This window comes from Gallinula chloropus (assembly GCF_964237585.1).
Source record: "Gallinula chloropus genome assembly, chromosome: 20".
NCBI lineage: Eukaryota > Metazoa > Chordata > Aves > Gruiformes > Rallidae > Gallinula > Gallinula chloropus.
The window spans coordinates 6,296,507-6,308,765 of record NC_140105.1 but is presented as its reverse complement, the minus strand read 5'-3'; the positions used below and the strand labels follow the sequence as shown (position 1 = coordinate 6,308,765).

At 43.5% G+C, this 12,259-nt stretch overlaps 1 protein-coding gene across 1 annotated transcript; it reads left to right on the top strand.

The window, feature by feature from the left end:
* Positions 1–935: 935 nt before the first annotated feature.
* On the top strand, positions 936–7,471 carry LOC311199437 (protein Njmu-R1; the record flags this gene model as incomplete). Its single annotated transcript, XM_084273532.1, has 10 exons — positions 936–1,069; positions 1,324–1,404; positions 2,068–2,193; positions 2,618–2,764; positions 2,952–3,003; positions 3,636–3,755; positions 4,309–4,373; positions 4,495–4,631; positions 5,128–5,231; positions 5,817–7,471. The coding sequence occupies 10 exons, from the start codon at positions 936–938 to the stop codon at positions 6,015–6,017; spliced, it is 1,167 nt and encodes a 388-aa protein (XP_084129658.1). The 3' UTR covers positions 6,018–7,471.
* Positions 7,472–12,259: the final 4,788 nt, after the last annotated feature.

The following is a 12,259-nucleotide window of genomic DNA, read 5'->3' as shown; positions in this document are numbered from 1 at the left end:
GAGCTGGGGCTGTCCCATGGTGCCTCGCGGTCGGGGATGGCCACCATTTTGTCTCAGCTGCCGCTGAAGCTGGTGCTTCCCCTATGAAACCAGGCGGTGGGAAGCCGGTGTTTCTTAAACAGGTAGCTCCCCACCGCGGCTTGGTGGCGGTTACAGTATCTGTGTAGTCGACTCTTGACAGAGCACTTGACCCTCCAGAACGCTGTACAGCTGTGTCAAGCCTTTGCCTGCTGAAGTGTCCCCTGCCTGGCTCTGGGCTGGCCCCTCTCACATCCCCTCAGGCCTGGTCCCCTGTCAGCTCCCCAGGCATCCCGGTACCTCCTGGGAGACCTGCCAGCTTCTTGCAGCTGTCTGGCCACAAGCTGGGCTGAGAGCTGCTCCCTGACCCATGTCTATGAGGCTGAGCTAACTGACAGGGTGTTTTAACACACAGCGTTTCAGAAGCTGAACAGGCTTTCTGAAATCAGGCTGCACAGCTAATGCTGCCGAACGGGACGGGCCCTGCTCCTGAGGGCCTGTCCGCACCGACATAGGCATGGTAGCAGGTGCTGCTCTTTCCAGTAAGCTGCAGAAACACGGGAGTTGCAGCAACAGGAGCCCTCCCGGCGTTGTCCGGTACAGCTCTGGCCCGGGTGAGGAAGTCGGGGCCTCTTGCACCCCGAGTGCAGCCCCACAATTAACGCTCAGCCCCTTCACCCCTCTCCCAGCTACCGGGGGCCAGGCGTGGCCTACCCAAGGGAGAGGGTACTCCAACGCGGGGGGAGAAGGGGGGAAGCCGTAGCGCAGAGCCCGCCCTCCCGCCGCCTGCCCTGCCTCCGGGAGCGGCGAGCGCAGTGCCGGCAGCGGGCGGGCCGCGGCGTCGGCCGTGAGGAGGCGCGGCCCGGGCAGAGGTAGGGGCCGCATTCCCCGCGGCACAGGCAGAGGCTTGGGCCGGGATGTTGCCGGCGCTGCCGGACGGCGACGAGCGGGAGCTGGAGAGCAGCGAGGAGGGCGGCGGCGCGGGCGAGGAGCGGCGGCCGGAGCGGCATAGCAACACGTACCACAGCCTCTACCGCTACCGGAGCTGCAGGTGAGGGGGACGGGGGCCGCTACCGAGGCCTGTCGGTGTCCACCCCGCGGGGAGGCTGTTTCCGGGCCTTATCAGCTCCTAGCTGTTTGTCTGCGCTTTATTTCCCCGTTTCCCAGATGTTTCCCCGTAAGGTCCCAGTTCCCTTTTCCTGCTTTAAACCCCCCTCACGCCATACCTGTCCCCGCTGCAGTCCCTTTTCCCTGCTCTGTGTGGTAATGCTGTAAAATCAATCAGAATAACGGCTTGATTTTCAGATCCTCGCAGCAGGGAGCAGACAGTGGGGATGGCAGTCCCAGCAGTGCGGCGGCAGAGACACCCTCCAGCGAGGACTTCAGGTAGAGCCAATCTGCACAACTGCATAATCGCCTGTAACGCCCCATTTTTAAGTCTTTGCGGTATTGCTGTTAGGTCAATAGGAAGCAGTATTACTGTTTGGTCAATAGGAAGCAAGTACATTGAAGTCCTTCAAAGCAGAAACTGCTGCAAAAGCATATTGAAGTCACCTGGGTGACTGGAATTTCTATGGAATGGACACAATTACAGAGCTCACATAATGTACTGAATATTAGCTATCATCTTTAAAATGTGTTATCTTTGCTACTAATGCTTGCAGTTCTGTATTCACTTCAGTCTTTACATAATGCATCATTAAAATTTATTAAACTGTTTAAATGGACACGTTCTCTTTCCACAAGCTCTGTAATGGAGTTGTTGCTGTGTATTACACCCAGAGAAAGATAGGAACAAAGAGGGGCAGTGACTTGTTCATAGCTGCTGAAGAGTTAGGCATCAGCTGACATCACAACTCCAGACTTCAAATCTGGGGGACAAACCACTGAATGCATTTCTGTTGGGCCCGAAGTGATGGAACGAGTTAGCTGTAAACAGGAGAGATCACAGTGGTGTCCTCCCCCTCAAAGCAGGTGGTTCTGTGCTTGTTCAGAGAAAAAAACCCTAACATTTACTTTTTGCTAACAGTTTCTTCTTGTTTTTTAAAGCCTCTCCTTGCTGGACACTAACTTACCAGCTGAAGCGGAGACCGAATTGCGCAGTTTTATCGCTAAGCGTCTTGCTAAAGGAGCCCTGTTTGAAGGAATGGGGAATGTAGCGTCAGTGGGGCTGAGGTAAAGTTTGAAAATCAGTTGTGAATGAGAAACTGAAGAAACATTGGCAGCATTACACATCTTGCCATCTAGTGCTGTGCTGAGGTTTAATCCTGATTCTACGTTCTCAGTCTATTGCTGCTGTTAATGACAGCTTTACACAGTGGCACTTTCCTCTTTTTCTAGGTTGCTTTGAGAAAAGTACCATAGTAAATAATTTGCTGTTTGTGTACTTGAAAAGTACTACATATGTTTATTACTATTTCCTTTTAAACTCTTCTGGCATCGCAGAGGAAAAGAGTACTAAGAGCTCTATCTGTGATCATAGGAACCAGTGGCGCTAGTGGGTGAACATGCTTTACAGAAATCATGCATGTCTGCTTTTTGCACTTATTTATTTTGATGTGTCTGTAACAAAATATTTTTTCTTTCTCTTCTTGTGTAGCATACCAGAAAGTAAAATTGGTTGTTACTACTGTCGTTTCCAACAAGAAAATCTTCTAGAAATGACAACGCTGGAATCAGAAATCAATGTCCCAGAATATGTGGTTTGTTTCTTAGGTGGCTCAGAGAAAGGGCTGGAACTATATCCTTACATTTAACTTTCTGTATCTCTGTGGAGAGGGAGATGATGTAAAAATGAAGGTCCCATTATGTCTGTTTCCTGCTTGAAATCACCTTGTTCATGCACACCTTCCAGTAACTGAAAATGTTAATCACAGCCACATACTGAAAGGGAAAAACCACATGTCTTATTTTCCTTAAGAAGATACTTTCAGACTTGAGCTGGACAAATACATTCAAAGTCTAAAGATAAACCTTGATTTGGAGGTAAGGCCTAACTTTAAGTGGTAAAAATTACTATTTATGGAAACTAATTACTAAGACAATCTGAAAGATTTCATGTATAGAGACAAACGGTTAGAGATACTTGATTAACTAGTGACAGTGAATGTCTCAAGTGTTATCAATCACACAAGTTGAAGGGGGAGGAAAAAAGGGGGGGACTTCCTTGTGCCAGCCATTAATCTCTTAATGGTTGCTTGCAGTTAAATTCAGAAAGGAGAATGACTAGTAAGAGGTGATGGCCTACAGGAAAGTTATCAATGTCCACCTGGATTCTGACCACCTCTGAATATTGAGGATGGATTTTTAGTGGACTTCTTGTCACAGTTTTTCTAATGGAAACTCTGCATTTTAAGCCTCTCATTCCATCTACTGTTGCAATGGTGTTTGTTTAGTATATACTGTAATAGCACAGTTCTAATTCTTAAAATACAAATCCCTTCACTGCTGACAAAGTGTGGCTTTAAATGTCAAAGTCATTATTTATGTTTGCTGTGAATTGAAATTAAGAAGGCTCTGACATCCAAGTATCCCAGATTGAATAGATTAATAATAGGCTTCTATTTGTGTAGAAATCTAACTTGTAGTTCAATTTTTGATGTTTCAATCTGTTACAGCAAAAAACCTTGGAGACCTGTGTTAACCCCTGCTTGAGAAGCTGGTTTGAGAATGCCATCTGTCCTGTTCAGAGAGTGGTGCAGCTCTTCCAGGAGAAACTCGCCTTTTTGTTACATGCTGTAAGTGTATTTCAAACTGAGTAACTTAAAAAGGTTCATAAGGAATCTCTGTGACTCCAACATGTTTAATTTGGGACAAGTACTTTTTCCCTGCTTTATTGCTAAGGAAGCACATGACTCTTTCTTCTGTCAATTTTCATAGTTAACTCATTTCAAAGTATATAGTAGTGGCCAAGTTGAAATTAGAATGAGAAAATTAGAAACAGCATAAGAAAAGTGTCCCTTGCCTGAACCAAAAGGGTTGTTACACTGTGTATGGACCATGTGTGATTCACTGGAAATAGACATTAATCCTAGCTCTGGTCACAGAGTTTGAGGGGGATTTGGATGGAGTAGCTAATCGAGTGTAACTGCTGTTATTTCCTCTGAATGCATAACCAGCTGCAAGGACCATCCTATGGAGCATTCCCTTAGCCTGTGCTCTTCCTTTGAACAGAAGAAAGTCTCACATCATGTGTTTATTGCTAATGATCGCAGTATGGCAACAGAAGTACCATCAAAGTTGCATCCAGCCTTGTTTTGTTTTGTTTTGGTTTTGTTTGTTTGTTTTAAGGCTTTGAGTTATACTCCAGTAGAAGTAAAAAATGCAGATGAAAGAACAGAAAAAGACATCAGCAGGTAAAGATACTTTGAGACCAAGAACCTGTGAGTAACCTGGGGTTTGGGTATGACAATGTCCTGTTCTTGCTGTCCAGGAGTGGTAAAGAAGCTAGCAGTTCACGAGAGCTTTTTGTGTCAGGTTTCTGGCAGCTGCCAGCCTCCAAGGACTCGTGCAGGAAGGCACAATGACCTCCTTGTGTATTGCCATGACTGAGGAGCAGCACAAGTCAATGATTATCGACTGTGGTGGACCTCAGCCTCAGTTGCATAACGCAGGTGAGATTACAGCTGTGAATATCTCTTCATGTTCCTTGCCTGCATCCATCAGCTCCGGAGAGTTGAGAATATGCAGGAGCTTGTGGGTTCATGCCCAGAAAGTTTGAATTCTGGCTGGAAGGTACACGCCTGGTGGTTTCCTGTCAGCAGATACACTGGAACTCTGTTTCAAAGTTGACTGATGATAAAATCCCTGATGCATTTAGTTTGTGGACCGTGAAACTACGACTTGTAAACTGCTGCCAAACTTTTTCCTGTTGCATTTTTGACAGATGTTGTGAAAAGGGATCAAACAATCAGAACAATTTCATGTAATCATTGTAGCTATGTTTGCTTTTCCTTTCCACATGTATTCTTAAGACATGTTTCCTGGCCCAGGTATACTATTATCAGTCATTAAGTGTGAATGATTAAACCAGGTGAATGGAGCTGTACATTTCTGTTGAGCTCATTTACTTTTTCTCATCTCTTCTCTGTTTTCCTGAATATGTAACAGGGAGCAACAGGTTCTGTGAGGACTGGATGCATGCTTTTGTGAATGGTGCTGAAGGTGGAAATCCATTTCTCTTCCGGCAAATTCTGGAAAACTTTAAATTGAAGGTACCTGTTCATATATGTTACACTTGGAGAAGACATCAGGGAGCAAATACTCTTTTTGCAGCAAAGAAGATCTTGAGGTTATTTATGATGTCTGTACATCATTAACTGATTAATTTCTGAAGTTCAAGTTGAGGACTGGCTTACTGTAGTTCACAGCCCTAGGATGTAAAGCAGTGTGAAAGTTTCTTCAGTGACTCCTCTAAAGGCATTTCCTTGTATTTAAAATAAACCCTGTTTTTTTCTTTTTGTCTTAAAATACTATTAATTTCAGCTGTGCCACACAATATCGTGTAACACAGATTCAATAGTTACATTTCTTAGGTGAACTGTTGTCATAATAGAAGAGGGAGAACTCTTGATACAGGTTTGGACATGATCAAGTTGTGGTGTCCACACATTTTGCATCATTACAGTAACAGTAGTAATAAGAGTCCCAGTAGGTAATTCTTCCTCTTGAAGTAGTAATAGAAAATGCCTAGTGGAAATGCTTTTGCTTCTCTTGCTAGCTGTCTTTCGCTGTTCCACATGCCAGTGTTTTCTTTCCATGTAGAAGGGTAAGGCAATGTGCTGTTACTCTTTTCCCAGGCCATACAAGACATTAACAACCTGAAGAGGTTTATCCGCCAGGCTGAGATGAACCACTACGCCTTGTTCAAGTGTTACATGTTTCTAAAGAACTGTGGCAGCGGAGACGTTCTTCTGAAGATTGTCAAAGTGGAGCATGCAGAAATGCCAGAGGCCAGAAATGTGGTGACTGTCCTTGAGGAATTTATGAGAGAAACATGAGTGGCTTAATATTATCTTAATTATTCTGTACTCATTTGAAGGTGTCATAAGTCATTAATTCTTTATGTGTAGCTTATTTTCACTACTGCAGGATTTTTAATGTATATTTAAAGTATAACTTAGTCAAACTTCAGTTGCGGCTTCCCCTGCCTTTTTCTCAGAGAAAGCACTATGAGCTTTTTTATTGTGTAAATATCAGATCATACAAACTCCTGCATAGTTTTCAGTGCTTAACAGATCTCCATCTGACTTGCTCTTTTTTCTGAGGAAATCATGACACTTGGGTTTTACAGTCATTGCATGAAAAACCCCAACCAGATCCCTTATCTGGCAAAGCATTTCAGTGTTTTAAATATTTTAAAGAACTTTTAAAAAATCACATCTAGTTAAGATCTGGTTACTTTTGTTTTAATATATAAAGAAGCACAAACAACTGGATAAATCATAGTAAATGAATTAATCATAGGTGTTTCTATCAGAGAACATAGGTAACATGTTTGTAGCTAGTTTCCACACTCTACTTGCAAACTGTCACTTTGTTCTTTGGGTACTAGATAAACAAGTTGTTAATTGGCATGGAATGAAACTGCTTGAAGAGTGACCAGAGCTGTAGGACTCAGTTCATATGTGCTTGTACGTATGCATACAAGTGTTAAATTCCCATTCTTCGTTGGTTTGTGTTGTCATCAAGACCTTTGTACTTAGTTCCTATTTTGCATAACTAAATAATGGTATGGTTTTCATTTGTAGAGAATGAAACCTGAAAATTCTATAGATTCAGTATTAACTTCAGGAGTTAAGTATAACTTCAGAATTGAAGCTCTTAATTTAATTATTCAGACTTTAAAACATTTCATTGTATTTCGGCAGTGAATTCTTACCCATTTCATGGACATTTACACAGAATGTTTGAAGAAAATAAAAACTCAGTAGGCATCTAAATGAGGCTTCTGTCTGCAAACCTGATAGAAGCAAAACTCATCCTTGCTTCCCCTTGTATCAGAGGGTGTTTGAGCCCCTGACTGAACAACTCTGCCTGAAACAGCACCTGCTACCAGCCTTACTAATGCACTTATAATTGCTTATTCTGCCAGGGCCGTGTACTGCAATGGTAACAGCTGAACTCTTTCCTGTGACCAGTGTTCAGCCTCTAGTAAGGTTTACAATAAAACATTCAAATCTGTAATCGTGTGCCTACATGAAGTTCCAGTGAGTGTGTTTGATGTTTCCTGTTTAAAGTCTGTATTCACACCACAGAGGAACCGCTATGCGATGTGCAGGAGTCTGCAAGTGTCACACTGGCAGCAGAGGTGACACGTAACATGGATGGGCAGTCAGGGAGGAAGTGAAAGCAGGCTGAAAAATGAGCTTGAATCCCGGGAGCAGGCAGAATATTTCATGGGTGCTTTTGCTGTAGTTGTGGCATATAGAACAAACCCCTTACTCTCCTATGTAGGAGCTCTGAGAGGAATCAGTGTTTTCCTTCAGGATATTGTGTTAATGAGTGAATAAAACACATCACTCCTCATTACTCTTGTACATTTGTAACAAGGTTGGAGCGTTTCAGAATTTCGCATGCTGAGGCGGCAGGGAAGAGGTGTGTGCCGCGGAGCGTGGAGAACAGGCAGCTGTGATCTGGTGGGGGCATAAGAAATCCTTGCACAGCTTGTCCTGTTACGTGTGCCTGCTGCTGGTGGAGCTGGGCTGGAGCCTCTTGGCTGGGCCTTAATATTTACACAGAGTAGGTCAGTCCCGGGCACAGCAGTGCTGGTGAGGAACTTTCCCTGAGGCACAACCACGTTTGCTTTGCTCATCTTTCCTCCCTGGAGGTTTTCCAGAAGCAACTGGAGGCAGTGCTGAACAACCTGCGTTACCTCTGAGCTGACGCTGCCTTGGACTAGAGATCTTTGGATGTCTCTTACCGCCTGAATGATCCTATTGTCCTGGGACCTGGACTACATTCATTTTTAAAAAAAGATTTTGTTTTCTAGGTAAATTATAACAGATTGCTGTTCAAAACTCAGGTATTTTTAACCTTAACTGTAAAACTTGGCTTAGTTTTGTTGGGGCTTCTGCAAGCTGATGTATCCATCCCACTGAATTTGTACTGTTACATGTAGATAGCTATAGTCACAGCTTTTTCTGGTGCAAGTTTCTTTCCCTGAAGCTTCCCAGCACTGAAAGTGGCTGGCATTAACTAGAACATAGCTCCTTGCTTTCTGCAGCCTTTATCATCTTGCTTCTCCCAGCTTTGCAGTGACTTTGCCAGTCAGTTACCTCACCACTAAACTCAAGACACGAGTTCACATACTGAAATACACCTGCTAGTTCATAAAGTTACACGTTTTACTGGCATCTTCCCACTAAGAATTCTATTTAAAACAAACCCCAAAAAGCAAACCAAAACTAAAGAAAGAGAAACAAAAGCATAATAATGCAAAGCAGCTGGTTTAGCTGCATGAATGCCTAGAGAGTAGCACACACTTAACTTTCCCAGCAATCAGCTATTCAAAGCTCAAGATGAAACACAAAAGTTCGGAAGATGCTGAGTTGTGCACTTAATTTGCAAACCTGAACAATTTTTACTGTGGTTTTAAGGGTCTGATTTAAAACCCTTCAGGGAAAAATCAAAACAAATGAAAACAACCAAAAAGCAAACCAACCAAAACAGGTGAGCCAACAAACCAACCCCCCGCAACCCAACCAAACAAAACATCCCCCAGGCCTACGTTAAGAATGCAAGTTCAGATCTAACTGCTACAGACCTCCTGCAGTTTGAGAGATCAGGGTCTGGTTTGTTCTGTGGTGTTTCCTTCCTCTTTACCCCCAAGAGTAGCAGCATATAAACCAATTCATATTTCTCTTTCCAACAATTAGGAGCAATGCTTACTGCACAGAATATCATAGGGGCTAACAAAACGATCATCAGTGTCATGAATTTGTGTGATTGAGGCTGAGTATCAAGCTGCCAGCTTTTGGCTGCTTCTCTGCAGCTGATATGCTGGGATTGGCAGTATTCCTGGCCTTTGGTTTGCCTTTCTGAGAGTATTTCAGGCAGCAAGAAAAACCTGTGGTGCCAGCAGACAGCAGCACTTCCCTGTATTAACTGACAAAACCCACCTTATCCTCTTGCTGAAATTGCTCAACTAAAATAAAGCACTTGTAGTGTCTCAGAAAGCTCAGTTAAGTGCAGAAAACCAACAGCAAGAGCTGAGTCCCACGTAAGGGGAAGCAGATCACTGCTACCGTAACAGATCTGACAGAAATTGCTGCTAGAGACATCCTCATTTCCTTAAATTACACATTAACCCAATGTTTCCCCCCCCAAAAAAAGTATTTTTCAGAACAAGCCTTCCCCTTCCACACTGGCAGAAGAATTTTTATTTTAGTTTTCTTAAAAATATCTAAACCCACTGGAGGTTTGCTGCAGAACTTCCTGGGAAAGTTGTTACCACTATTGATTCAAGAGATAAGAATGTGTCGGTTCTGAGATTTTAAACCATTCAGTACAGTCTAAAGTTAGAACCCCCCTCACCCCAGTGAAAAACCATTAAACAATCTAACTCACTTGGTCGCCAACTTCCCTGCAGCTCTGAGGTCACTACTGCACTGAAGAGTTAGGTGTCAAGTGGTGGGACAAGACTTGAATCTCAATACAATCTCAAGCCAGTTCTGCATTCTTGTTATATCTCATAGAGAAATAAAGCAGCAGCTCGCTCTCCCCTTTATCTTTTAGGCAGACACTTAGAGAGAGACATAAAAATGAGTTATCAATGTCATTATTAAAAGATTACACTGCAGAGCTCCAAACCAATTGCTCTTCGGTTAAGTACTGTGTTAACTGTAGACAAGCTTACAAAACTAAGGGGTTTTTTGGTTGCTTTTTGGCATGTGATGTAGAAAAATCTCCATTTTATTTAAAAAAAATAAGAAAAACAGAAAACAAACAAAACCACCAACAAAAAATTTAATGGATTCTGCGCTCAAATAATATTGTTACAACAAAAATATACAGAATGTACACAATACAAAAATACCTGGAACGTACCAGAGCGTCTTACCTTGCAAATATCACTTTGTTTTACTAGCCCTTAACGGGAAAGTAGAATTTGTTCAGTATTTTAAGGCAGAAAATTACATTGTTTAGTGCTTTGTGTTTAACACTCGAGTGTGTTGTCAGCATTCGTAGCGTAAGCAAGAGCAAAGCTGCAGAAATCTGGCTTTATTTGCAAACTAAACAGACACTGTGGGGGAGTCAGGAGACAGTCGGTGACTAACAGATCTATTGGGCTCACTGAAAATTAAGGTACTTTTGCTACTTACATCAGGCCTAGGGAATATTTTGTGCTCTGTGTTGTAAGGTACTCTGAAACATAATTTTTCTCTACTACTACTGGCATTTCAGAAATACCTAATTAGAAAGCTTTTTCCAATTAAAAGCCAATGATTAATGATGACATTAAAAATACATTTACCTTTAAACAAGCTTGGTTTCTGTCCTATATGTGATTCTTTCTTTATAAAGCTGCAAAATGCACTGCTTTCCTTTATAATCAGCTCTTGGCATCAGTGGTGGCAGAAGGAATTTCTGAGTCGTGTCACAGCACTGTAGAGCAACCACTACTATAAAAGAAACAGAACAGCAGCAAAATTCAAAGAGGCTGAAACCCCAGAGGTGCTGGCCTTTGTTCTATAGGTCCCAGTTTGCCTCCAGAGGTTGCTGGTGTTGAACTGCATCCATATTCTCTAGTCCTATTTTGGGTAAAGCCAAGTGGATGGGTTTTCCAGAGCAACTGAGCTGAGTTTGGGTCTGTGTAAACAGATAGACTGAGCTCTTTACTCACTGAAGTATGTGTAAAAGTCCTACCCACGATACTGTGAGACTCAATATTGGCACAAACCAGCAACAGTCTTGTGAGGTCAGCAGACAGAGCTGCTACTAAAGTAACAGCTGAATGTATCAGACTCTATCCTTCATACCCCAATGCAAATTGAGACTATCCACTCTGATTAAAACATCTGAGCAGTACAATCCATCAGAAGCAGCAAGACCTTGGGATACAGAATCCCTGAGCTTTATTTCTAGTGCAGCAACCTCAGACTACGATACTTTCTCTGTCCTCCCCCTTCCCCATTGATAAAATTCTTCCTACTGCTAAAGGAGTAGGTAGTGAAGAATCACATTCTGCCATGTAAGTGCTAAGATTCCTCATCAACTGATGGGGAAAAAGTGACATGAGATGTCTTAAGGACTCAGCAGAAGTAAATTCATCAGCATTTTACAACTCCTCTATACCTGACTGAAAGACTGTTTCTGGCAACCTCATCTCCTTTCACCTGTTACAAGCCCCCCTCCTTCCTGTATCATTACCATGTGCAAAATCATCTCTACCTGCCTCCCAGCATCTAAGAATAAAATGTGCAATTTGCAAGCCCCGTGGAGTCTGATCTACCCAGTTCTCCTCCTTCTTCCTCCCTGCAGCTGAGGCCCTTCTCCCAGGGTCTCTTCTGGTGTGAGAGAATCAGCAAGAGGCTTGGAGCTGGACCCCATCCATGCTGGCATCCCTGAAGGAGCTCTGCAGCCAGCACTCCAGGCTCTGCATCTCTGCACTGCTACTCCCTGCACCCATCCTCACTGGCCCCTGCTGCGTTATACTTACTGAACGGGAAGGCCAGCACAAAGTGGGGTTTTCCCCCAGGCGCTGTGTCCTCACTCAAGATCACCAGCATAAAATAACTTCCTCTGAGGGGCACTGTTCAAACCTGTACGCCAGTCCTTGCCTCTGCTCTAGGACTGCACATCCATCAGGATCGATATGTTCACATTTTATCTGTTTGGTGCAAAATCCTGGCAGCAGCTGAAATAAACCCAAAACAACCACCCGAACCAGCCCCTCAGCGGATGGCACCTTGAGGGACCCACTGCTGACTATGACAAATTGGAACCACGAATGAGCAGGATGGAGAATATCGTGTCTCTGACATCAGCCAGCAGCTTCAAGGACATCTGGAGGTAAAGGAAAAGCTGGTTTGCTCTGAGCTCTCTGGTGCTGCAGCACTGTGCCACTCCTGGGTGTGTTAGAAAACAACAGAACTGATTTCCTGATCCTCTGTAAAAACAGAACAAGTTTTCATAATATGATTTTAGGGATAAAAATGTAATTATAAAAGCTTAAGCACCCATGCTGCTCCTGACTCCATGAGGTGACAGATCTGTAGCAGACAGCAGGCTCTGTGTACAA